The 26523-nt window shown below is 43.6% G+C and overlaps 1 protein-coding gene across 1 annotated transcript in view; it reads left to right on the top strand.

The window, feature by feature from the left end:
• The first annotated feature begins 3030 nt into the window (after positions 1 to 3030).
• Positions 3031 to 26523, top strand: part of LOC116828607 (SPNS lysolipid transporter 2, sphingosine-1-phosphate) — a 166484-nt gene continuing 142991 nt past the window's right edge. The window contains exon 1 of the mRNA XM_032786962.1: positions 3031 to 3325. Coding sequence (XP_032642853.1) covers positions 3031 to 3325 — 295 coding nt within the window. The remainder of the gene's footprint in view (positions 3326 to 26523) is intronic.

The following is a 26523-nucleotide window of genomic DNA, read 5'->3' on the forward strand; positions in this document are numbered from 1 at the left end:
CGCTCAGTCATTGCCTTCACTGTTAGATTGCAGGCACTTACTGGATAAAATATGGTAGCTATTTAATACCAGATAGCCCAACTGTTTGGAACAGGAAATGAAGAAAAAATATGGCACCAAGTTGAAGCTGCAAGAGCAATTTAAGGGTACATAGTTAGCTCTACTGGAATTTGAGTAGGACACTGGGGCTAAGCCTTACCATCCATGGCATCTTTTTAAAGACCCCCTAGAGCAGGGGTGGCCACCCTGTGGCTCCAGAGCCGCATGTGGCTCTTCAGAAGTAGACATGCAGCTCCTTGCATCGATGCTGACTCCGGGGCTGGAGCTACAGGTGCCAACTTTCCACTGCTCAACCCCGGGCCCTGCCCCCACTTCACCCCTTATCCTAAGTCTCCTGCCCCCTCCCTTGAGCCTGCTGCACCCTGGCTCCTGTCCCCTCCGTCCCAGAGCCTCCTGTACATTGCAAAACAGCTGATTGCGGTGAGCAGGAGGTACGGGGAGGGCGGGGGAAGTGCTGATCCTCAGGGCTTCTGGCAGGCAGGAGGTCCTGGGTGGGTGGGGTGGTTAAGGAGACTGATGATGTTTACTGTGGCTCTTTGGTAATGTATATTGTTAAATTCTGGCTCCTCCTCAGGCTCAGGTTGGCCACTGCTGCCCTAGTGGCCAGTCATATTCTGTTTGTTTGTGTCTTAAGCATGTCACCTAAGAGGAATTGATTCAAACACTGACTCAGATGGAAAAGTGCTATCTGTTGTGCTGTCCATCTGGTGCAGCATCCTGAGGTTTCCTTTGGAGTGTCTATTGCAGGAGTGTGTAGGTGAGTTTCAGGTCAGACTAGATGATCATGATGGTCCTTTCTGACCTTAAATTCTGTGAGGCTCATCAGAGTACTGACTTAGCTCAACTCTGGGGTAAGCACAGCTTAGCTGCTGCTTACTCTAGTTCCACCTGTCAGTGAATGGGTGTGACAAAGCTGTACCTATTAATGCAAACACTACTCCTGTGCTCTTCCCAGAGTAGCACCCACTGCCCCAGTTTGCTTAGGGCACGGCAGATGATTTATAAATACATTTATTTCAAGTGTGTCCTGAATATGACGATTCTCACTCTCATGTTGTAGCAGGTTCAGTGTGGGTAAGAAGGCTCTTGACTGGAAACCCACTTCTCCTTGGCAGCTCCATGGTAGCTCATTAGATGTCCTGTATTCTGGTAGCTATTTGTGTATAGCACTGTGCTATGCGTACATGAACTTTCATTCTGAACACTTATACCTCTTCACTTTTTGAGCTCAATTTTCTCTTGCTTGTTCTTAGTGCAGAGATGAATCTTTGGGGAGAATGTGGGTAAAAATTGTGTGGTGTTGATTTTCAGCAGGTGGAATATTTGAGCAGTTTTCAGATGCTTTGACAGAATTGTTCCAAAACCAACTTCTTTGGGGTGGGAGTGTTGTCTGGAGCTAGAGCACGGAGTTAGAACTCTGCTATTCCATTTCTAGCCCTGCCATAACTTTGTCTGTGACCTTGGGCCCTAATCCAGCACTGAGAGCTCTGTGTGTGGCCTCCTGTGCTCAAGATGAACCCTACTGCAGTCCCTGGGCATCAGTTGGGTGCTCATTGTAGGATCACCATTGCCCTGCACTAAGAACCAGTGCTTTTAGCCAACAGGCTGTAACATGCTATCCGTGACTGGGTAGTGTTTTACAACTGCTGTGTAAGGGTGTAAAATGATGACTGAAGGTACGGGGCTGAGTCAAGGGGGCCATCCCTACCTCAGTCTCCAGGCCGTAAAAGTGGAGGTAATAATAATGCACAACATGCCTCCCTTGAGAGCATCTGAACCCCCTCTTCCAGGAATCTGAAACTGTTGGACCCCAAATCTAGGAATAATCTTAAGCCCTCATGAACAGGCGGTGACTTCCACTCTGTTAAAGTTTTAATCCTGTAGACAAGTGCGGAGCGCTGTGGGTCCATGTGCATGGTTATCCAGCCTTGGTGTGCTTGCAAGGAGCCTGTGCCTCTGGGAAGAGGTCTGCACGCTGACATGAAAGGCCAGCCCCAGGGGTCCATGTGGCTGTTGGGAGGACGATCACTTCTGAGCAGTGTGGGGGGCCTTAGGTGGAAGGGCCCCTTTCTGGGCTGTGCAGTAGGATGGTGGGTAGAGGTTGGAGGATGCTCCACTGTGTATCAGAGGGGCAGTGAAAAGAGAGGGGGAGTATGGGACACCAGGTAGGACTGGAATGGGTAAAGTACTGGGTGGTGAGTGCTGGAGGGGTGGCAGTGGAGGCTCTCTGTCCAGGGTAGGGTTCCCTGGATGCCTAACTGCAGGAGGTTGCTTGTGAGGGGCAGGCTGTCTGGTGTGTGCTGGGGACGCATTTCCCCTTGGCGGAGCTGGGCAGGGTGCGGGACACAGGTTCCCTCTGGGAGAAACCGTGCGGGGCGCTGGGGAACCGGGTTTCCCCTCCGGGGGCGCCGGGCGGGGTGCAGGGGAGCAGGACAAGGTGCGGGGGACGCGGGTCCCCTCGGGCAGGGTGCTGGGGATCCGTGTTTCCCCTTGGGGGAGCTGGGCAGGGTGTGGGGCGTGGGGAACGCGGGTCTCCTCTCAGGGGAGCCGGGCAGGGCGCGGGGAACGGGGGTCTCCTCTCGGGGGAGCCGGGCGGGGCGCTGGGGATCCGTGTTTCCCCTTAAAGGAGCCGGGCAGGGTGCGGGGCGTGGGGAACGCGGGTCTCCGGGGATCCGTGTTTCCCCTCGGGGGACCCGGGCGGGGCGCTGGGGAGCCAGGCAAGCTGCGGGGCGCCCAGGTGCGCGCTGCGCTCCTGTCAGCCGGGCGCAAGGGCGGGCGGAGGCGGAGCCTGGCTGCGGGGCCGCCGCTACGCCACCGCTGTCAGAGGCTGGCGGCGGCCGGTCCCGCAGGCAGGAGGCTGCTGCTGAGCCGGCTGCGGGATGCGGCGTTGAGCCTGCACCGCTGGCGTCTGTGCCCGGCCGCGCTGCAGAGCGAGCGGGCTCCTCCCTGCCCGGCTGCCTCCCGCAGCCCATGATGTGCCTGGAGAGCGGCGGCTCCGCGGCCGGCAGCCCGGGCTGCAGCGGGCGGCTCCGAGCGGGGGACGAGGAGGAGGAGGAGGAGGGCGAGCGGGGCTGCTGCGGCCGGGGCGCCGAGGGCGAGGTACAGACCCTGTCGGGCAGCATGAACCCTCCGCCCGCGGGCAAGAGCCCCGAGCGCCTGGCCCCTCGCCACAAGCCCCGTAGCCTGGGCAGGGCCCGGGTAGCGGCCGCCGGCATCCTCAGCGTGGGCAACGTGCTCAACTACCTGGACAGGTACACGGTGGCAGGTAAGGGGCAGGGCCTCGGCCCCCCAGCTCGCCGCCCGGCTGCCCGGTCCCTCGTGTACCCCTCTGCGTCTCCAGCCTGGCCACCCCCCTGCCCTGGTCCTTCCCCGCTCATTCCTATTTCTCTCTCCCTCTGTGTTCCCATCCTAGTTCTCCGCCCCTTCCATTCACCCCTCTGCTTTTCCATTTGTCCACCCCTTTCCTCCCTCTCTCCAGCTGTTCTGCCTTCCATCCGCTCAGCATCCACGGCAGGCTGTTAGCACAGCTCCTGGAAATGCAGTTCTGGGGCTATATGGAAATATACAAAAGGATAAAATCCCAGGAGATCTGGTTTGTGACTGTCCCTCCCAGCAGGGTTCTGAGAGCACCTGGAAGCAAGGAGCCATTTGTATTGCAAATGTGTGATGCTTGGGGACACAGGAGGCATGCTTTTCAAAGGGAGGGAATCGATTCTAGTAGGATGCAAACCAGGAATCTCTCCTCCTTGTCTAGTGGATAGGAAGAAAATGCTTATAATACAATTGTCTTCTATACAAAACTCTCTATCCTTTACTAGGGAGGACATGTATAAGCAGTGACACAGAGAGAGGTTCATCTCTCCCAGTACAGATCAGAAGACAAATAGTATGATAAACAATTAAATCCCAGTTTCATGATGGTTCAGTTATAGTAATTTTAGCACGAGGTGAAAGCTGGTCCATATGTTGTAGTTAGCTCTTGTTGTGCTGATTCTCTCTTATTATTGCCTATGCTATCTTAATTGGACATATCTGTAGAAACTAGAAATTATTCTTTTCTTTGGTTTAGTGATAGCATAAATGTTCAATCATTAAAGAAAGCTGTTGTCCTCCTGACAATGCACACACAGTGTGTAAAACCATGGATTGATGAGGGAAAATGCTGACAAATTCGTGAATAACACAAAATGCCCTGGGTGACAGGTGCAGCTGCTGTCGGACAGATAAAATGCACTTTGAAATGTGGGGCTTGGAATTGCATTTACTTGCTGTTTCTTTGGAAAAACCACACAGAAGCAAGTCACCTCTGCTTTGCTTTGTTTTTGGTGGGTCATTGAAAACCTGTAATTTCATGGTGGGAGGAGGAGGGGAAGGCCACCCTTCTCTTAACCAGAGAACATTCTTTATGTGCAAAGAATAATTGTGTGCAGAATTCCCTAATAGGTGACACAACAGAACAAGAGAATGGCTTAGGATTCTGCTTGCTTGTAACAGAATGACATGCAGGAGCAGTGATACAGCCACAGTGTATTTTGTAAAGCATGTATTTCCCTGGGATGATGAACAGTTCAACATTGTGCGCTCCCTCACAGATACATTTGACATGCTGTATCGCATGAAAGGCAGTCTGTAGTTTGTGCCCAAGCAATCAGTACTACTGTGAAGCTTGGTTTAGGAACAAATATGTCTTAAAATGTTTATTGTATAGCCCCTGGAGGGACTCTTCATTCAGTCTTGTCAGGCAGTAACAGCAGGGAGGAAAATGCTTATTGAACTCTGTAATTAGATATGTAGTAGGCGTGTTGGTATTTATTTTAATGTCTTCCATATTGATAATCCTATCTTCAGAGCTATAAATAGGGTTTGTGCATGTATAAATATCTATATATACTTGCATTTCTAATGTTTAGAAACCTGGATATAGAGTAATAAAAAATATTTGTTTGTTTAGACTTCCTTAAAACAGTGTAAGTTTGAAGGGGACTGGGAAACTATGTTTGGACCCAAGATTAATTCAAATTTTACTGTGTGTGTTTAGATAGGAAAGTTAGCTGTTACACTACTTTGTTTTTTTTTTAAGAGAGATTCCCTTCTGTTTGACAATTAATATCCCAATCCTGCAAGACATTGATCATCCTCAGTATCTTGCAGGATCAGGCCAAAAGATACCAGGTTATTCTTAAGTCACTGTGATTTCCTGTAATTTCTGTGCACAGAAAATGGAAATCCCTGTGATACAAAAGATGCAGGCTGAAAAGCACTGAGGGTTTTGCTTATTTTGCAGGAAACTAGTTTTCCCTAGAACTGAAAGGAAAAAAAGGGGGGAGCTCGTTATTATATTCACCCATTTGTTACTGTAGATCAGTAAAGAGACATCGATTCTGATTTTTCTGGCAGGAGGAAAAAAGGAAAGGGGTCCGCTGACAGGGAGAAATTGACTATCTTCATTTGTGGGAAGGCCAGGAAATGTCTGTCCAAACAGAGAGTGTAAATGCAAGCTGACCACTGTATTTGACCCTATGGTTTTCATCATTTCCAGCAGTGACTCCTAGTTTTGAAGGGGCTGACTGATAACTCAGATGTAAAATTTAGCTGTTGTCCTGTACTTGACATAAACATTTTAGCTTAAGAGACAGATTTTGCTTATCTGAGTTTTGGAGGTTTTTTTAAGATAGAAAAATGCAAAAAGTTTCCCTGCTTTTCAGGTGTATTCTAACTTGATATTTGTTTTTCAAAATGACATTTTGCAAGTTGCTAATTCAGAACATGAAATATTTTAGTTCAGTCCAATAAAACAGCTGAGGTAGTAAAAATGGTGTGGCTACTGACTTGAAAAACTATTTTCCTTAAGTTATTTTGTAAGAAAACCTACATGTTAGTGTGTTAGACCAATGGTACACACTACATAATACTGTGACAAATATTTGTATAGGAATCCAGTTAGTAGGTCAAAAATCAAGTTTGTGTCTCAAGCCAGATGCTCTTTAAATCTTCAAAGCATTTTATATACATTAATTATTGCAATACGATGAAGAGAGAGTCAAGCATTTCTACTACAGAAGGGGAAACTGAGTCAGAAGCAGCGATTTACTTTAGGCCATAGAGTAACTGTCAGACTGGAATTAGTTTCTGGCTCAGATAATTCCTCTTTTTACCTAGAAAGAATAATGTAAAATATTTGGCTTTGAAGGAAGACCCTATATTTTCACTTAGTAACCAGATGGATTATCACACCCATTATAGGCTAAGACACATGGTTTAAAGTTTTGCAAATATGTATTTATATAATAAACAAGTGGGTAAATATGTAGAGGATATTTAAAATGTGAATCCCAACATAGTCTTCATATAATTCTAATTGACCACACAGAAATTAAAGAACATGAATTCCATCAATGCAAGGAGATTTTAAGTGAGAGAGAGAAAACTCTCCATCCCTAGCACTTCTTGCACCTCAAGGCTGTGATGGACTCAAACAAAAATTTGTTGTTTTTATTTCCTTGCGTTTATGCTGTTCTGCCTAGGCACAGTCAGACTGAGTGTGGTGAGTTGAGTTCTTTGGTATTCTTGCACTTTTTGAGGGGGCATGTTGAGTCATACACTCAGTTTCTTCTTGGTTAGTTCTGGTTTCATCGTACCGGTGATGTTGAAATGAGTCAAGATAGCATGTGTTTCCGTGTACCTTGCAAACTCTAGCAGGTCTTTCATGTGGCCAGAGGTAGCAATACCTAACTCTTAATAGTGCTTTGTGACTAGGTCTCAAAACATTTTACAAAGGAGATCAGTATCATTCCCATTTTACGGATGGGGAAACTGAGGCATAGAGGTGAAGTGATTTGCCAAGGGTCACTCAGCAGGTGAGTAGCAGAACCAGGAATAGAATCCAGGTGCCTTGGGTCCCAGTTCAGTGCTCTATTCAGTAAACCGCAGTTTATGACACAATGTTGCAAACCTTGGGCACTGAAAATTCCCTTTTGAAGTCCGTAGGAATTAGTGGTACACTTGTGAGGTGGATCTGGACCACTGCTGTGGAGTGGTGTGTGTGTTTGTTTTTCCTGCTGTTTAAGAGAGTTTATCCCAAAAGTTTAAAGGAAACTACTGTACAGGTGATGATGGATTTTCTATAACATTCTACATGTACACACTAAACCAGGGTTCTAAACCTGGAGTAACACATGTGTCTAAAGATCGCAGCCACCTACCCTTTCCATGGTGATAAATAGAAGGGGAGGGTCTCAGGTAGATGGGAGGGTATTTCCTCAGGTGGTTCCTGATATGGAAAAACTTGATTACCACTGTACTGAACAGTACTGACTTTAAGGGAAATCGCTTTCTGAAATTCTGTCTTAAAATATCATGCAGCGTACTGAAAACCTGGGTTACGGCTGATCCGATGATTTTGCATGAAGTAGAACTTTATTCTTTTAAAAGGTCTGTTGGTATTGCGGCTATAAGGAAAGGAAATCATGAGGAAATGAGAGAGAAACTGGTAATCTGAAGCCATTAAAGATCACCTGTGAGTCTGACATCATTGCAGAGTTGCATTCCAAAGGTCTTGGTGATACCTGACTTTATCCTCTTCTTTAGTGAAGTTTCGGGGAAGTCCTGTTACCTTCAGAGTCTTGGAATGTAGCTCTGCCATTAGGTCACAAATGAGCTTTTGTTGTTCCCATTGATGACTATGGCAGTAGTCTTGCTTCATCATGATTGTCATCTCTTACCTCCTCCTAATTAAACAGTAGTACTTTGCATTTCTGTTGCACCTTTCATTTAAGGATAATGTTTTAAAATGTTAATTGAGTCTCCCAACACCCGTGTGAATTAGGTCACTGTCATTGTCTCCATTACAGACAGGGAAACTGAGTTAAAAAGAGATGAAGTGGTTTGCCCAAGGTGACACACGTAGTTTGAGGTAGTGCAGTGGTTCTCAAACTTTTTTTTATTGGTGACCCCTTTCACACAGTAAGCCTCTGAGTGTGACCCCCCCCTTATAAATTAAAAACACTTCTTTAATATATTGAACACCATTATAAATGCTGTAGACAAAGCGGGGTTTGGGGTGGAGGCTGACAGCTCGTGACCTCCCATGTAATAACCTCACGACCCCCAGTTTGAGAACCCCTGAGGTAGAGGGTGGACTAGAATCCTAGTTCTGACTCTTGTGGTCCACATCCTTGGAAGATTGCATACCTCTGTGACACAGAGTGAGCCAAAAGTTTGTTTGATAGTTCATTTTTATATCACTTTCTATTATAAAGTCTGACCACATTTTTGTGTTAATTATTTATATAATCGTGAAGCGATGCGGTCTTTCGCTACAACAAACAGCTGCCAACTCCACTCTTGACACTAGTTAAATACATATGTATATATTGCCACTGAAATTTGAAAGTCAAGTTTACTTCGGGACAGCACAAGCTGTGCTAACAAGATTGGAAAGCTTCAACATTAATTCTCAAATGCAAGAACATTTAAGAATTAAAAAGGCCAATCTATCTTTGTCACCTATTCACATTTCCTGTAGTATCTTACTTTGTACATTTCATTCTGAAGGATCCCAAAGAGCTTTATGCAGTTAACAAACTAATAGATGTAATATTAAAAATAAATCATTTAATCCCTGATTGGAACATCCCTGCAATGAGACTGTGCTCAGTGCTTATAGTATGAGTGAAGAAAGCATAGAGTGGCAGCTTTAGACCTTTATTTTCCACCTTTTGTTGAGCTGAACTCAACATTATTGTAACATAGGTTTGGCTGTGGGAGGAACTGTGTGCTGGAAAGAATAAGGTTCAAATAGCCACACAGCTCTTTGTTCAGATAGCAGTGTGCATAACTTGTTACCCAACCATACCATGGTGATCATGAGATACACCTGGCAAACATGGCAGGAATGTGCAACAGGACCACAAAGGGAGTGGTTTGATTGGGTAATGGGTGCGACTGAATCAAAATTGAGGAAGCACTATACAATTAAGTGCATGCCAGCAGCAGTGAGACTATATTGCTACTGCAGACAAGAGCAATAAGAAGCATTCTGCAGCACAAAGACTAGTGATGTGAAGTGGCATCCTGTCCTGCAATAGAAGGGTATTTTTTACACGGAGTTGGCTTTATAAGAACATAAGAATGGCCAAACTGGGTCAGAGCAAAGGTCCATCTAGCCTAGTTTCCTGTCTTCTGACAGTGGCCAATGCCAGGTGCCCCAGAGGGAATGAACAGAACAGGTAATCATCAAGTGATCCATTCCCTGTCACCCATTCCCAGCTTCTGGCATATCCAGCTACCTTCTATTGCACCAGCTTTTGTGTGAATTGTCAGGATTTGGCCTAGAGTGTTTTACACGTAATGTGAAGTCACATTAGGTGTTGTGGAAGCATTTTTCTTCTCTATGAATTGTGTTTTCCAGATACTAACTGTATCTATGTTATAGCCAGTCTTTTTAACACTCATACATTTTACAATATGCTCATTGATTGGTCAGTTAGCTTCTCCCCCCCCCCCCCAACAAATTAAAGTATGTACTTTATTGTAGTTAATGACTAAAGCCTTTTGTAAAAAGGCTGTTTGTTAGATTGTGGTAAATATTTTATAATCTTGTTCCTATGAATACTTTGATATTATAATCAGGCACACAGAATCTGTGCTTATATTCATCAGTACTGGAAACCATGTGGGAAAGACTTTTGGGATCAACAGTGTAGAAACTTTATAACCATACCTTAAGGGAGTGCTGAGTTGAACAGGGTTAAACCCCATCAGACAACTTGTGTTTTCTTTATTATACATTTATTTCCTATTATTGCATATAGGCTGCACATCATAGGTAACTATATTGCTTACCACGTAGCTTAGCAGTCTGCTGAGTTCAGTAGACATTGTTAAAGTATGGTGTCTCTTCCCTCTTATGAAAGGTCATAGTTGTTGCTTCAGATCTTTAGAAATGGTTTTGCCATATTGCTGAGCAACTTGTGATTTAAAGATATTTGTTATCCAGTGTTGGTCTACTGCTTTTACGCAGCATGCTGGGAGTCTCGTGAGCCTAAAACAGTATCGTATGACTCTGTTACAAAGGTACAAATGAGAAGGTAGAACTAGTTTTAAAAAAAAAAACAACCCTCAGACTTGTTTGGGAATGTTGCATTATGGGTCTGTACTACCTTAACTTTCCAAAGACCGGGTCTGTTCATCATTTATGACTATAAATGATATACCATGCTATATAAATATCCTGTTTTAAAATATCTTGGCAAATTGTTTTTTCCAGTGGGTTTCTAATGTGATGTATACGTGTAATGACATTGGAAGATATTTTTAAAAACCTCTTAGTCTGAATTGTAATGTTTCATTTGAAAATACCAGTGTCAGCAATGGAGATATTTGAATATCTACACTAGGACCATTCGTGGTGAGAGATCTAACTACGTCTAATGCAACCGGCTATTTCAGTGAAGTTGCTGAGAGGAAGGGGGACATTAATTTCTATGCTTCTGGTTCTTAGAGCAGCACAAATTTAGGAAAGTGAAAATCTGATGGAGATTGGATGGCTAATGGGATATAGAATCTTTTTACCTCTTTGGTCACTAGCCCTGGTCTGGAGAGATTTGAAAGTTTTTCCATCTGATCGCTGCATGATAGCCTATGAGCTGGTGCTCTCATTCTACCTCTGTGTTCAACTATTCATGTCACAAAAGCCGTCCCACATTTGGCACTGCTGGAAACTCTCGTTAATAGTCCTCAACTGAGAGTCCAAGGACAGAATGAGCCATAAAGTCCAAACTTACCCTCCTTCTCTATAGAAGTGGTCCCTCCAAGGCAGCAGTGAGCATGTTGGCGTGTTGGCGGGTAATGTGAGAAGCTCATGAAAGGAAGTTTGGTCCAGTGATTCAAACTCTAGTTTGGGTTGTGGGAGACTCAGGCTCAATTCCTGCTTCCGCTACAGACATCCTGGGTGACCCTGGGCAAGTCATTTACTCTCTCTGCCGCTGTTCCCCTCTGTAAAATGGTGATACTAGTACAGCACTGCCTCACAGGGTGTAAAGGATAATTACATTAAAGATTGTGAAGCGCTCAGATACTATAGTCTTGAGGACCATGGTAGTATCTTAGATAGTTACATTGTGTGGCTGCTGCTGCATATGTTGTAACATGGTATGTGGGGGTTTGGAATTAGCTTCAATCATCCTTCTTTGGGGCTCTTAATCTGGCAGCTTCTACCATCACTAAATTCACAAAGCAATTTTAAATATAAAAGAAGGGGGGAAAAAAAGAAAGAGAAGACGACAAATTGGAGTCCAAATCCAGCTGTAGACTGGAAGAGAGCTAAATTGTGCCTTCTAAAGACCACGTGCACCAGCCTCTGATTGTTGGTGAACAATATTCTTTCCCACAGTCTTTGTATTTCTATTGAAGGAGGCTAGTGACTGTAATGGCTGAACAGAACAGCAGAGGGAAAAGATGAGGGCAAGCTACAGGGAGGATAGCTGCACTAGCAGCTCAGAGCTTGGCCGACAGAATGAGAGAACCACATGCTGGAACGATAATCCTTTTAGCCTTGGCATGTGGTGATAATTTTTTTTAAAGGCTGCATTAAACCAAAACTGTTATAATCCATTTTGCTCTTTGTTCAAGCTTGTGCTAATAATCATGTAATTAAAAGAACACAGTTAACTACTTACTTTTCTTAGCCTGACTGTTCTTCTTGTTATCCCTATTATAAGTAAATGGTTACCAATAACTATTTATTATGTGAGCACCATTTAATGTACTTGGCGATTGTGCAAAAAATAGGAATCGGTGAAATCATGGAGACCCTATTCAGATAAAACTCTCACTGAAGTCCACAGGAGTTTTCCCTGGGTGAGGTCTGCAAAGTTCAGTCCAATACTGTTTAAAGTTAACTCTCCTCTCGTATCCAGCTGGGCATTTCAGGCTCTCCCTGTCTGCCATTGCTGTAAGTGGGTGAGTTACACCTATAGGGAAAGTGGGCTGATGAGACAGAGTACTTGCGTGTGGATCTGAAAGGAGGATTTTGCCCATCATAATTCAGAATGGGTTTTTAATCCTTCTTTAATTTTTACCAATCTATTTCACCATTTGTTCCAAAGCTGCAGGACTGAGCTGGGCTATCTCTGTATTTGTTCTCGTAACCCCTTGCTTTGAGTTCACCATGGGGAAGATAGTGCTCTAATGTGGACAGTTGCACAGAGAACTAGCAGCTGGCCAGACGCTTTTTGTTCATATTTCCTGAATAAAGCATCTAATTTCAAAACATCAGTGCTATAACAAGACTGTATATCCAGTTCCCAAACATGAAATCTCCATACAGGTACATAACCCTCCCTTGTTATATCCCCAAGCACTGATCTGAGCTGTGTTTGGGTGTTCTGTTTAGGATACTTAGGTTTGAAAAGTTCCGTTTTAGGCCTGCCAGCCTTGATCAGGCAAGTTAGATAACTTGGTCTTACATGGGTTGACAGAGTCCTGTAGTTCTTTAGTCTCCATCAGTTGAACAGGTATTTGTAAGAAATGCCAGGCAAGGGATGCTGTTAGCTAGCTCTGTTTTAAACCCTCCATGGCTGGGACTGTATGTTGTATCCTGTTCCGTTCCTAGTACGTTGCCAGTGCTAAACAAATAATAATTAGCATGGCATTGCAATGCTGTTAACAGCGCTACCTGTGGAAATACAACACAAACACCCTAAAGCTCTTTGATGCATTCCCCCCCCACCCCTTTGCTTTTAGGCTATTAAAATTCTAGTACTGCTGCAGCCACCTCACTAATTTTAATGCATTTATAAATATTCTTGATTTTTTTTTCCTAGCAGCCAAAACTGCTGATTAATGTTCAGGATTATCTTATATACATATACAGGAACAGACATTCACAGAGTCATCTCTCAGATGCTACTTATGGCCCTCAGCTGTAGTGTTCAGATTTGAACTGTGTTCCACTGAGAACTGAACAACAAGTTTCCTGATTATTCCATCCTTGGTCTCTGTCAGATTTCCATGGTTGCAGGATGGGAAAGTGGAAAGAATATGTTGTTGCAGCATCGTAAGATTGAAGACAAAGAGAGAAATTGTTCCATCTAAATATTGGCCGTGAGTCCTGTTTCAGCAAAACACTTAAGCTTGCACTTAATTTTAAGCATGTGAATAGTCCCTTTGACTTCAATAGGACTACCAGGTGCATAAAGTTAAGTGTGTTGCTGAATTGGGGTCATAGCGAATACTGTAAGAGTTAACAAAAATGTTGTCGTTACTAAAATCTCATGTTTAGTTTTTCTATTTTCACTGAATTCTTGCTCCGCAAGGTTTTTAAACAAAATAGCCATTTTCACATTGCAAATCTTAACGTCTGAAATGTCTTATATTTTCAGTGTGAAATGATTTTTGTCCAAAATAAATGGGCTCTGATTTTCTTCTAACTGGTGTAAATTAAAAATAACCATTGAAGGCAACTCCAATATTAAAATTGGTCTAAATGGGAGGAGAATTGGGCCCACTATGTTTAGGCTTTGTGACTGTTATCATAATACCCTGATTTCTCTGATGCACAAAACACACCCCTGAATTGGATGCTGCTTTTCAGAGGATATAAACACGGGTTATTCTAGTAATGAGAAATGTCTGACAATATCCTTATTTTAAACTCAGAGGTAGAACATATTCAAATCATTTCCTTACCTTGTCTCTCCTTTCACATTGTAAAGGAAATCCTAAATTGCTCATTGCGAGCTGTTTATTTTGGATACTCTTGCTATCATGCAGCACATATTGGGCTTTTGCTAATCAACTTTCTGCCATGCTGCTTATGATGCTTAAAGTCAGAAAAATAAGTGTTATTGCAAGGCACAGAATTATTGTGATCCTCTTGTATAAGAGAAGGCAAACTGTAATATTTGCATCTGCACCTGTATACAAGGACCATAAATAGTTACGGTCCCACCAGGAAAGAATTTCCAAATGATCAATCCGACCTGTCAGAGTGATGGATAACAGTAATTCCTGTACTGAAGCCAACTCAGACTGAAGAGTATATGGCATAGTAGTAAGGACTGCATGATCTGGGACTAGTAAAATAAAACATGCACTTGCACCAACACAATACGTTGTTGTCCCCCACACTTGTGTGGAGTAGTTGGCATTTTGGGTATGGGTACCTGTAATTCATCTACCATCTCTGCAAAAATTTAAAATTAAATTAACATTTATTCAGGCACCAGATATTCATGAGACATTTGTAACAGTTCCCTAGCACTTAGAGTACTGTAGAATGCCAGCTCTGTGGAGTGCTTTGAACTGTACAGCAGAAATGAAAAAGCAATAAAATAAATGAGATTACTTCTCTCGCCTATTTCATTATAGCTGTGCCTTAGTAGCACCACTGTAGTTCAGGGTTGTGCACCATTTCCATCATAAAACCTGTATTTATGGAGGCTTTTAATTTGCACATTTTATTCCTCAGCAGGCTGGAACTTGGCATAGGTGAACATCCTCTTGCACAGCGGTTCTCAGATTTCTGTGCTGGTGACCCCTTTCATATAAGCCTCTGAATGCGACCTCCCCCCCGTATAAATTAAAAACACTTTTTTATATATTCAACGCCATTATAAATGATGGAGGCAAAGCGGGGTTTGGGGTGGAGCTTGCAACCCCTCATGTAATAACTTCTCGACCCGCTGAGGGGTCCTGACCCCCAGTTCGAGATCCCTTGCTCTAGCAACAAAGAATCCTGTGGCACCTTGTAGACTAATAGATGTATTGGACCATAAGCTTTTGTGAATGAATACCCACTTTGTCTGTTAGTCTATAAGGTGCCACAGGACTCTTTGTCGCTTTTTACAGATCCAGACTAACATGGGCTACCCCTATGATACTTGCTCTAGCAGTTGGTTCATGGGCTTAGGGACAGTGATCAGTTCTGGGATCTGGAGTACTGTTCTTCAACAAGCTTTGGATCAGGCTCTTGAAGTCAAGAGGAATCTTTTTTTAAATCGAGCTCTGAGCTCATGGGAACTGGGCATACTAGCGAGGTGGGGAGTCTTCCTTGGCCAAAGAGTAAATCTTAATGTCTCTGTAGATATCGCATGTGGATTGAAAGAGGTTTACATCCAAGGCAGGCAAACAGCCATACTTCTGGGTGCTTATTCCCAGAGAAAGCCTACCTATGATACAGTGACCTTGCAAGGGCTGCTTAGTCTCTCAGGCCCTGACTGAATAAAGTACTTAAGCACATGCTTAAGTGCTTTGCTAAACAAGGAGAGTTTTACTCACATGCTTAAAGTTAAACGTGTAAATGCTTTGCTGAATCAGGCCCTCATCTGGCAACTGTTCATATCTTAATGTTTTTTCAAATCATGATTAAGCTAATTAAATAATTGGCTCTTAAACTGTAGCTGTGTGATATTGTGCTGGTAGCTGGGGATATGGATAACAGCCTGGGGAAAAAGAGAGGCAAGCAGCTTTTATTTTACACTGAATGTTTTTACTTTTTCAAATTTGCCTTTACAATTTAAAACTGACTCTTCATCATTAATACTTAGCACTTTCAGATAGTTCTTTGCTTTATATCGTCAGAGCATGGTGCCAATGTCAACTAATTATTTCTTATGTCCCCATGAGCTGCTCTCCCCATTTACTTGCCTTCAGCAAATGAGGGGTAGAGCCAAGATTAGGAGCCAGGTGCTCAGATACTATTCTGATGAGGACTATATGAGTCCATAGATAAAGTTTTCTTGGCCCTCAGGTGCATCCACTAAATCCTGATGTATCTGATTAAACTTCCTTGTTAAGGTTGGTAGATCATTATAAAATTATTTCTTTTTTCCTATACACAGTTATAAAATTATTGATTTTAAACCTTACAACGTGGTGGACCGAATGCCCTGGAGATTGACCAAGCAGAAGACGCATCAAAGGTGCCTGGCATGTGCAATGGAGCTACAAGTTTCTTCATTCCTTCTCCCCTTTGTGTGTTCCACCCCTGAGCTGGAGAGACCATTTACACCAGTGTTAACTCTAGCTTTACCAGTGATAGCAATGGTGGGTAAAATGGTGAGTGTAGACAAAGCCAGGCAATGAGAAGAGTTCAGTCTCCATAGCCCTTGAATTTCTGGTCTCTCTGCAGAGCCTGACAAAAGTAGCATCAGCTGTGATATGGACATGAGTTCACTAGGCACTGGATTGAGATAAATTAACTGTTAATTTCATTAATTACCATTTTGGCCAGGAATTCTTATTTATAGGGACACTCGTCAAATGCTCTGTATATTAAAAAAACCCCAAACTTTGCATTGTTTTGTATGAGCTTTGCTGTAACAGTTCTTTCTTAATTGGCTTGTTTCATGGCAACACATTTTTTTGCCACTTTTTGTGGGAGGACTGTCAAAACGTTTTCCCTGCATTAAGACCCTAGTGTATTTACTTCCTTGTTTGTCATCCTCATTGTGAATGATATTCCCTGTAATACATTTGCAGCTTCCTGTCCTGGAAATAGAATGTGTTGACTCTAGTTTCCTCTGTGAGCTGTCCAGCTTCGAGGCAGCAGACTAGAAGTTGTGTTGTAATCATGCAGAAAGTGTTTCTATTTTTAAAAATACCTTTGTGAAAGTGTGGTGGTTTTAAAATATAATTATATCCATTTCTTATAATTATATACTTTAGATATTAATATATATAATTTAGAATGTATAATTTAGACTTGGATAGGGGGAGTGTCTTGACAATTTTAAAATAGTTTTAAAAAATATGCCTAACCTACTTAGCAACAACAACTTTCTTCCTTAGAGATATTCCTGGGTTTAATGCTGGATGGTATTATCTTGGGTGGAACTTCTGTATATGTATATTTGGGCAGGTACCTCTGTATGTGTGTGTATATATAAGTATCCCAAAGAATCCATCCCAGTTTGCCAGGAGATTTAGTGCCTGCAGGGCGGGGGTACTCTGCTCAGGGTTAGTTGGTCCTCTGTAGACCTTCAGCAAAACAGGACATTGCCAATGAAAGTGCTAAGGCCATGTCTAAAGTCCTGATGCTGTAAACAGTTATACGCATACATAACTCTACACATGTGGGTAATACTATACACACATGTAAGTATATCCAGGATCCTTAGTGGGCTGATTTAAAGGACATAACACTAATAAGAGGAAATGCAGCACTTCCTCTCTTTTGTAGCAACATCCTCAGGATCCAGGCTTTGGGTAATTCATGATGGCCATGTTGAGCCTGCAAGTCTTAAGGATTAGATGGGATGTGTGTCGGGGACGGACAGACTGCGGAATCTCCTTGTTTTGTTTTTGTTTTTTAAGACAAAAGACCAGTTTCCCTTTAAAAGTAGAAGCATGTCTGTGCAGCTGAAATTGTTGTGCAGCATGTGGTTTACTGGGCAGAAGGCAAGTCATTTTTTGCCCAGCAAATTATCATGCCATGTCAGCTGTGTGGTGCCCTTTGTAATTTTGGTGTGACTGTTGCTCAGAATCCCTGCTGCTGATAATGAAGCTGCATGTGCATGCTTCACGTTCAGCATGGGGCTTATAGGGCACTTGTTTTTAATTTTTTTATTTAATTGCACAGCTGTCAGATTTGAAAGTAAACAGTGGCCCAAGGCTCAGTGGAAAAGAGTTGAGTTCCCTTTTAGGAAGTTGGCCCCCTAGAAATTACGTATAGATTTCATCATCTGCGTCTGCTACTGATCTGGTCTCATGTGCCAGCAGCCCCCACTGGTAAGTGTCCTCCCTGTTTCTCTTCTCTCTGCTTCATTTTTGAGGCACATTGTTTTTTCTTTCAAGTTTCCCACTGGTGTGATGCTTGTTTTGGTCTACAAACATTAATGATATTTTGTCCAATTCCTGGCTGAGGAATCTTGCTAGTGAATGTGCTGAGAGCTGCAGAGGGCAACAGTACATGGTTTATATTAGATTTGTAGCTAAAGGAAGGCCCATCCCACTAGGAGTGGAAGAGTCAGATAATTATGCAAGGGGATCAGGTGGCTCGTGGGACTGGCAGTAGGAGGTGAAACACTATAGATTCTTAGTTCAGTCCAGTCCCAGGTTGGTAGCAGCCAGTGTTGCTGCGTTCTATTCTGTATTGGTTCTTATACCATGCTCATCTCTGTAGTATCTGATGACCTTAAGGACAGAGACCACCAAACTGATTTCACCTAGGCTGTGAATTCATTATGGAAAGCTGAAACTGCTGCCTCAGTTGGTACTAATTGGTGAAGTTGTTGGTCTTGGAGACATACCTTTCAAATGTCCCTCATTGCAAGGGATTTCTTTCATTTTAGTCCCAAAGTTACTTATGTTCCTTGCAGATTTGGTGTCTTCTCACTTCTGTTGTTGAAAATTATTTACATTAGCCCCAAAACATTGTGAAAATGAAGTTATAAGGGCAATTGGACAAATCCCACAGTACTTGAAGTTCACTACATGAATGATTGTTTTGTGCCTCATATTTTGGGTCTTTGTTTTGGGTGGCCTTTTCTCATTTGAGTCTTGGCAGGCTGCTCAGAGGAGCCAAAGCTTCAATGGGCCAGGGACGTTGACCTACTCTTTAATCTTGGAGGGCTGTCTTGTCTGGTCAGAGTTGACACATGCTGATGGAGCAGTGTAGGGGAAGCTTATAACTGCTACCGCTCTTGCTGTATTTCTTTGTGGATAAATTAAGAACTTTGTTTTCTTAGACTGCCAAAAAATCACCTTCACGATTACTAAATTAACTTACAGAACGCCTTGTTCAGACACTAGAAAAATATCTAGCCAGATGTCCAGATCAGCATTAGTAGAGGATTTGTGTGGCAGCTGCTGCTTGAGAGACCCAGTGCATGTATAACCAGTCTGAGTGATAGAACTGGCACATGAGAGCACCCCACCTCACCTCCGCATGAGGGCATTTTGCACATCTGCTGCGAAAGCCCCGTATTTCCCAACATTACGTCTAGCAAATGAGCCTCTGATCTCGGTCGTCCAGGTTTCAGTTTCTGTGCTGCCCACAAGAAGTGTTCCACTGATTACTGGCATTAACAAGAATAGTTGCTGGGAAGCTTGAATGTGGATGTAAGTAGTTTATTTAGTGCAATCCATCAGGCTTTTGTTGAGAGGAAGACAGGGGTTCTATCTCTTGTCATGTCCCTTCCTGTCCTGCACTGGGGAAAACCCTTAAGAAGGCACGAGAGTCTCTGCACATGCCACAGCCACCATCCCTCTTAGCTGGTGTGTTGACAGAAGCCATGTAGGGTTACTTGATCACACAGTTTTCTCTTTGTAGCATGACTCTGGGCTTTGGCTGTCAGTATTTTAAATGACACATGTGGAGATAATTTCACACAGCCCAAATAATGAGAGCAGATTATGGGGAAGGTTGGTTCAGAATAGTTGTTCTCTCCCCAATTTCACAGAATCTTTAACAACGCAACAACAAACAAACAGAATCCCTTTTAAAAAAAAAAATCTTAAAAATAGAGATGGAGTTAAAAGTAGACTGTGTCTAATTCTGTTATCATTGTGGTCCTAATTTGATTTTCCTGGTGACTTGAATTCCTCACAGATTGCTGGTTTGTCTGCAGATCTGTAATTCCCACACGCTGTAATTTTGCCCTTGGAAATGTTGGCCATGGGTAGCTGCCTCTTTCTGAGTTGGAGCTTTGCTCACTCTCAACTCTTAGCATGCATTTTCACAGCTAGTTTCAAAGCTGAGATTGTCGCCTCTCTGAAGGAACCATAAAGCCCTCAGAGGCAGCGCATTAATGGCCCTGTGGTCTGACCCTGTCCCCCTCCTTACTGAGGACTGTGTTCTGATGTATGTTTGTAGCAAAAAAAAAAGAAAAATGAAAAAGGAGGTTGGCTGGCCGGCCAGTTGGTTTTTCACAGGAGGAATGTGATGTCTCCTCATAGAATTTCAGACTCCATTGCAAGTGAACACAAAAGCTGGCAGGGTTAGATAGCCTGGGGCTAGGCTGACTGGTTTTATAACACTGAGGCACACACTTCTATCAGTGTGAGCCTGCATTGGTGCCTGATTGGCACCTGATTGGCTTGACTTTGTGTATTTTTTAGTCCTCACTTTACCCTAACTGACCATGGCCAGATTCTGTTGCATATGAGTCAGCCTGTTGGACTCCATGAGCCAGAGGCACCTTGTGATTGTGGTTCCTTTTTGTCTCTAAGGCCTTGTCTAGCTGAGGAAAATAGGTCTGTTTTCTAATCTAGACATAGCTGAAGGTTTTGTCCACACTGTGACTGTGGACAGGTGAGAGGAGGATGTGCCTGTAGTGGGGAACGAGCTATAGCAAAATGTCCTGGAGTAACAGAGAGAAGCCGAGGTGACAGTGCCTTGAGATGTAGGGCTGCCTCTGAACAGAGGCCCTTTCAGAGAATGACCAGGTAGTAAAACAGAAAACATGAGACAACTACTAAAGGGTGTTCTGCTTCCTCATGCCCAGAACAGGGGGACTGTGTGTACGTTGTAGGCAGCCTTCCTTATGTCTATCAAATATAAAATAGGCCAGCTCTGTGCATGTGTACATGGAGAATAGGACTGAAAAGATGTCTGTAATGGAGCTGCCCATGGCTTCTGTCTCAGGGTGCTTTCTTGACCATCCATTACACGGGCTGCTGTCACAAAACCCACAGTCCAGTGTTTCTGTAGCATTCGTGGGGTCTGAAGGGGAGAGAAATGTCCTAGGAGCAAGATGGGAGGGTTCAGATTATAGACCCTACCAGCCAGAGCTAGGGAGGTCCCTGTGGCATTGGTGGGGTGTGGCAGGAGGAGGGAAATCTTAAGAGCTAAGTTGCTGGGTGGTAGAATGTGTACGTGCTGTGCTGTGCACATGGCAGGGGCTTGGAGCTCTCGCTGACTGCAAAGAGTATTGTGTCCTTAGAGAGTGGTGCAGCGTTCCCACAGAAGTGAATGCCAAAGAAGCAGGCTTTTCTACTGCAGGGGATTCCAAAGTGTGAGATCCAAGAAGCTATTACAGAGAAGAACTGTGAGATTTCCCATACTGGCAGTAAAACAAGCAGGGAACACAAATGCTCTTCCACGTCGTCTTTATTTAGAATAGGCCCCCGTTCTCTGGACTTCTGGGCAGCTGGCAGCATTGATCCAGGCTATGGGTACTTAGGGTTAGGTTGTGCACTGCTCTTTTACTCCCAGCAGCCAGTGTTGAGGCCACTAGCTTCTTTTGAACTTTTTCATTAAATCTTTCTCTGCAAATTAACTACGTCTGTGTCGTACCTGGGGAATAACTATATCTGAGTCTCATCTTGGGCTTCAGATAGTATCCTATCCCCTACCTTAGGTAATGTTTTTAACTGTTAAGCCAGTAATCAACGAAATAAACTTGTGTGCTTGCCTGGAGGACTCAGACGAGGATGCACCAAAACCAGAAGGTGGATCTGAAACCTCTGAACTTTGACACTTGAGATGAAATGGAAACTTTATCCAAAGAACTCCTTGTTTTGGTTTTAAAATACCAAAATTCTACTGTGCAAAACTGAAACCTCACTTTGTTTATGGGTCAAATTTGAGTCCGCGGAGTATCCCCTTGCTGTGATCCACCAGATATCCCCTGTGCCTCAGTTTATTCATGTTCCCTTTTTTGGGGACATCTACACTGTATAAACAATCAAGGCATTAGCCATCACAGCAAGTCAATAGTTGAGAAGTGGTGGGCCAGGTGGTGATGATGATTTGTGCCAACTACAGAGCTTTTAACACAAACAACCCATTTATTTTTTCAGAAACAGCCCAGAGAACTGATTAAAGCCTAGATAAAGCGCTTGGCAGATGTGAAGTTGCTTCTTGAAGCTGCTTACACCCTGTTCTAAAAGGCTCAATCCTGTGTCTGCTGTTAGCGAGCTCTGGGTTCTTCAGCAGTTGGGTGCTTTGCACATGATGGCTCGAATGGTCCACAGAGGTGATGGAGTTTGAACAAGCCACACAGTATTTGGATGTGTTCCACCCAAATCTCTGGAGACTTAACTGAATTTCTTGGGTCTAGAAATTGTCTGGAAGTATTGTGAGGACACACTTTCTTGTGAGAGATTTCCAGTGCATCAGCTGGGTTGCAAACCCAAAAATGGCCTTTTTTGTGCTAATGCAATATTTCCACTCCTAACCAGAATTTGGAAGTGCAGGGGTGGGTGAAAATGAGAAGCACGTGGGACAAAATTAACAACATTATTCAGATGGTCAAAATTTTGGAATTTAGTGTAAGTTCAGGGTGGATGTTTGTCTTGATTCTCATCTTATATAGACTGATTTCCTTTTCCTGCTTACGACTGGGACTATCAGAACAAATTCACCTTCCTACAAGATTTGGAAACAGAATGGCTGTGCTGAGTCCTGGATGTGACACAAATTTTTCAGTATGAAAAATGTGTGTAGCAGACACTGATTGCCACGGAGGGTCACGATTACTATTTATTAATTACATTAAGGTAGCTCCTGGGAATCCAGTCAAGGGTCAGGGCCCTGTTGTGCTAGGTGCTGTACTAGCTAATAGTAAAAGAAGAATTGACTTTCAGATGCTTCAATTGTTGACCGGGGCACTGGTCATCCATGCTGTTGTTTCTCAATCTAATATATCCATTGAGTTCTCGCTCTGTAAATGTTTGTATAGTTTTGCAGCCTTGCCCTGGGCAGCACTAAGTAGTTGGCAACTTCATTTCAGGACAGGTATAAACTGACCACTGCTGCCCTACCCTTCTGCTCTAATAGAGCTCTTCATCGCTTAATATGCGACGCGAGGAAGGCTGTGGTTAAGCAGTGTGCAATATGTGTACTCTAGCAGCAGTAGCCTCTGCTACTCTGCATTGCTGAAAAACATCAGATGCAGCAACTAGGCAAAAGGATTGTTTCTTATATCAAACAAAGGGACAGTGGCTAAATGGACTCAACCATTTAGTTTGTTGATCCTCTACAGGTGTTTGTTTCCAATTCACTCTGGTGCATTAGCAGAGAGTTGCTACTATTGTTTAGGCTGGATTTTTGTTTTTGGCTTAAAAGTTTTGGAAGGTGAAATCTATCAATATTTTCATAAAACTTTAATCAAGAAGATCCTTGGAAAGAAAAAGTGAATTGGCCAAATTCTGCTGTGGTTTAGCTTAGTGTGACTCCACTAGGGTTACACTGGATTTCTACCATGCAACTGGGATCAGAATTTGGCCTGTTATATTCCTTTTTTTAATGGGCAAAGCAGACCAAGAATGAAAGCAGGGTTTCAAATAAGCTTCAGATACACTCAGAGCAATGTTGTTGTTTATAGAGCCCTAGACAGCATTGAGGTTGGGGCCCCATGGCACTAGGTCTGTATTCTGCAACTCCGCACGTTAGTTACAGGCCATGGTGGGGAAAAGTTGCTGGAGAGTCCAGTGATATTTTGACTTATTGGCTACATGTCTCATCTGGACAGTCAAGCTCAGGGTTTGAGCACAGGATTGGGAGGCAGGAGCTGCCTGCGTTCTATGACTGACTTTACTGTGGATTAGCTCTCTGCCCTGGGACTAGTCACTTCAGCCTCACTGGATATGTCTGCTCTGCAGTGTAAGACCAGGGTTGGAATTCAGACTCAAGCCTAACCACCTTACGTCTACACACACATCGCACTCATCCATAGTTCCAGGATCCCATGGGAGTGGAGGGTCCGAGTCTTGAGTCAAGGCAGGGACTTGGGGTTCAAGCCCTATTGTTTTGCAGTGTAGATGCCGCCCTGCAGGACTCATGCACTGGGAGTCCACCAAAAGTATCCCATAGTACCACGAGCCGACTTTGTCCTGTGTACAGTCAAGTCTGGGGGACAGTCAAGTTTTCCAAAAGGGCTAGTGTGGCCACATTTTGGGAGGGTATTAGAATATAGGAGTGGTTGGACCTCAAGTTCACATAATGCAATGTAGATGGTGGAGCCCCGGATTCAACAATTCCTTGTCTGGGGTTGCACATGAGAGTAGATGCTCAAGCCCTAGGTTAACAAACCCAAGGTCTGCTCACCCTGTGCTGACATTGCAGTGTAGACAAGACCCTCTGAGTCTATTTCTCCATCTGTTCAGTGCAGATGATGCCTAGCACTTATGTAGCACGTTGCAAATATCAAGTAATTAAGGCTGACAATATTCCTCTGAGATAGCCGGATGTTTACTTTTATTATTCCCTGTCTGCTGCTGGAAATGTATGATATTTGAAGAACAACTAGCAGCAAAGATGGGATGTAGATTGTAAAGACTCTATTGCATGGTGGTTGCCATGGCTTTTTGAGAAGGAAGACACCCTTCTATCAACCTACCCTGGTTGTTTCCATTGCCTCGAAAACACTGCCATTCCCATGGCTTGCTCTCATTTGGGGAGCTATTTCTGGTATGCCTGTGCTCTAAGCACATGCAAATGAATGTAGCCTCAATTTGTGAATGAGTTCTTTTGCATGTTTAATTTCTCATCACGCCTCACATCCGTGGCTGATGTCACTGTGGATTAAAACATGAAGTTTCCCCAGCATTATGCCTGCAAGTCGTTGTTGTTGTTGTTGTTTGTTGTTTTTGTTGTTTTTTAAAGGCATTTTTCGTAAAAACAAGTCGATGGATGGCACAGGAGTGCCAGCACTTGAATTACATCCTCTGTCAGAAAGTATCAGTCAGCATCAAGGGAACTGGAAGGAGAAATCACAGAAACTGATGCAGCTTAGAGCATGTAAAAGGCAAATAGCCTCCTTGTGCATATGTCTAACTAGAAGGAATAATGAAGACTCCAGCAGTTGGGTTTCTCTCTGCTGAAATAAAATCTATATTGTTGTTCATGATGATTCACTGTAATCCCAGGGATTACTACAGTGCATGTGCCTTTAGCAATGTTTTTGGAAGTGTAGAAGCAAGCACAAGACGTGATTTCTTTGAGTACATCTACACTGCAGCTGGGAGTGTGACTGCTTCCTGTGTGAGTAGACAGACATGCAAGCTCTGCTCAAGCTAGTGTGCTAAAAATAGCAGTGTAGCTGGGGGAATCACAGGCAGCAGCTTGGGCTTACTGCCTGAATAGAAACCTGCCTGAATCCCCTGGGTACACACCTGAGCAACTAGCCTAAGCAGATACCTATGCTATCCCTAGCTGCACTTCTATTTTTAGCATACTAGCTCAATCAGAGTCTGTCTACTCCTGCTGAGAAGCACACTCCTAGCTGCAGTGTGGATGTATTCTTTGTGCTTTACCCCAGTATGGGTCAGGTGATGTCAGTGGGGTTATGATTTGTATTGGTTTCAGTGAGAAGAGAATCAGACCTAGGGAAAGTTGCAGTATTGAGACCACTGACTACAATGCCAACCGATGTTATCTCATTGTTTCCTTATGCTCCCCTGGTCAGTCCATCTTTCTGTCTACCCATTCTCTCTTGTCTTCTATTTAGATTGTAAGAACTTTGGAGCAATGATTGCTGTCTTGTTCTCAGTTTGTACAGCACCTAGCACCATAGAGACAGGGGCTCCTAGGTGCTACCCTCATGCAAATAATAATAATAATCATATTGCCAACCCCAGGTAGTCAGATATCCTGGGTCAGGCCTGCAACCAATCATGAGATTTACAAGTAAATGAGGTTCTTATCATATGCCTTCTGGGTTTGGGGTATTTCGGGGACATGTTTTCAACCTTTTCTCCAAAACCATGAAGGCTAGAAACCTAGGATTTGGTTTTTTTTTAATGGAGGCTGAGATTCTCCCATAATCACTTAACATCAGGACCTGGGGCTTTAAGAAAACACCAGATATCAGGAGACTGTCAATAAAATCACAAGAGCTGAAAATTTGCAGGTTGAGGCAGCATCTACATTCTGATGAGGGCTGACGCTGAAGCCAGACAAGTGTCTGCTTGCGGCGCCAGAGAGAGCTATACCAGTGCCCTAATGCAGAGCCTAGACCAATCAGTGCCTCCTGTTTCCAAAGTTGAACTAGAGGGGAGACACCTCATGGCCACATCTCCCCTTTGACTTCTCAAGAGCTCGTTTGTGCAGATCATAAGATCATCCCTGAGATGTCTGTTCAGTTTTCCTAATGTCTAGTAAAGAAATTAAATGTTCAGAACAAGCCAACACGAATGTACCATTAAAGGGCGAGCTGTAAATTGGCCAAAGAAAACCAATTCAGAGCTCCAGCATCCAATAGGTCCTTAACTTGCACCTTTCTTGTTCATATACCATTGTTTCATGTAGAAGTTCCTCTGCTGATCACCTCAGCCCCCAGAAAATGTTCAGAGGTCTCGCTACAGTTGCACATGCCACTGGAGGAGAGGAAATATTGCAGGGAGCAATTTTCTTTACAAAGGAAATGAATGGAGCACAAAATATAGATTCGGAACTAACAAGCGAATATGAGGAGGCCTGGTAGGAAAATGCCACTTGTTTTTGTGTTTTTAAGCAATTTCTTCTTTGTTCTTTGCCCCCCACTCTTCTGTTGTATGCTTAGCTTAATGGAGATGTGT

The sequence above is a fragment of the Chelonoidis abingdonii genome, chromosome 20 (assembly GCF_003597395.2).
Source record: "Chelonoidis abingdonii isolate Lonesome George chromosome 20, CheloAbing_2.0, whole genome shotgun sequence".
Lineage (NCBI taxonomy): Eukaryota > Metazoa > Chordata > Testudines > Testudinidae > Chelonoidis > Chelonoidis abingdonii.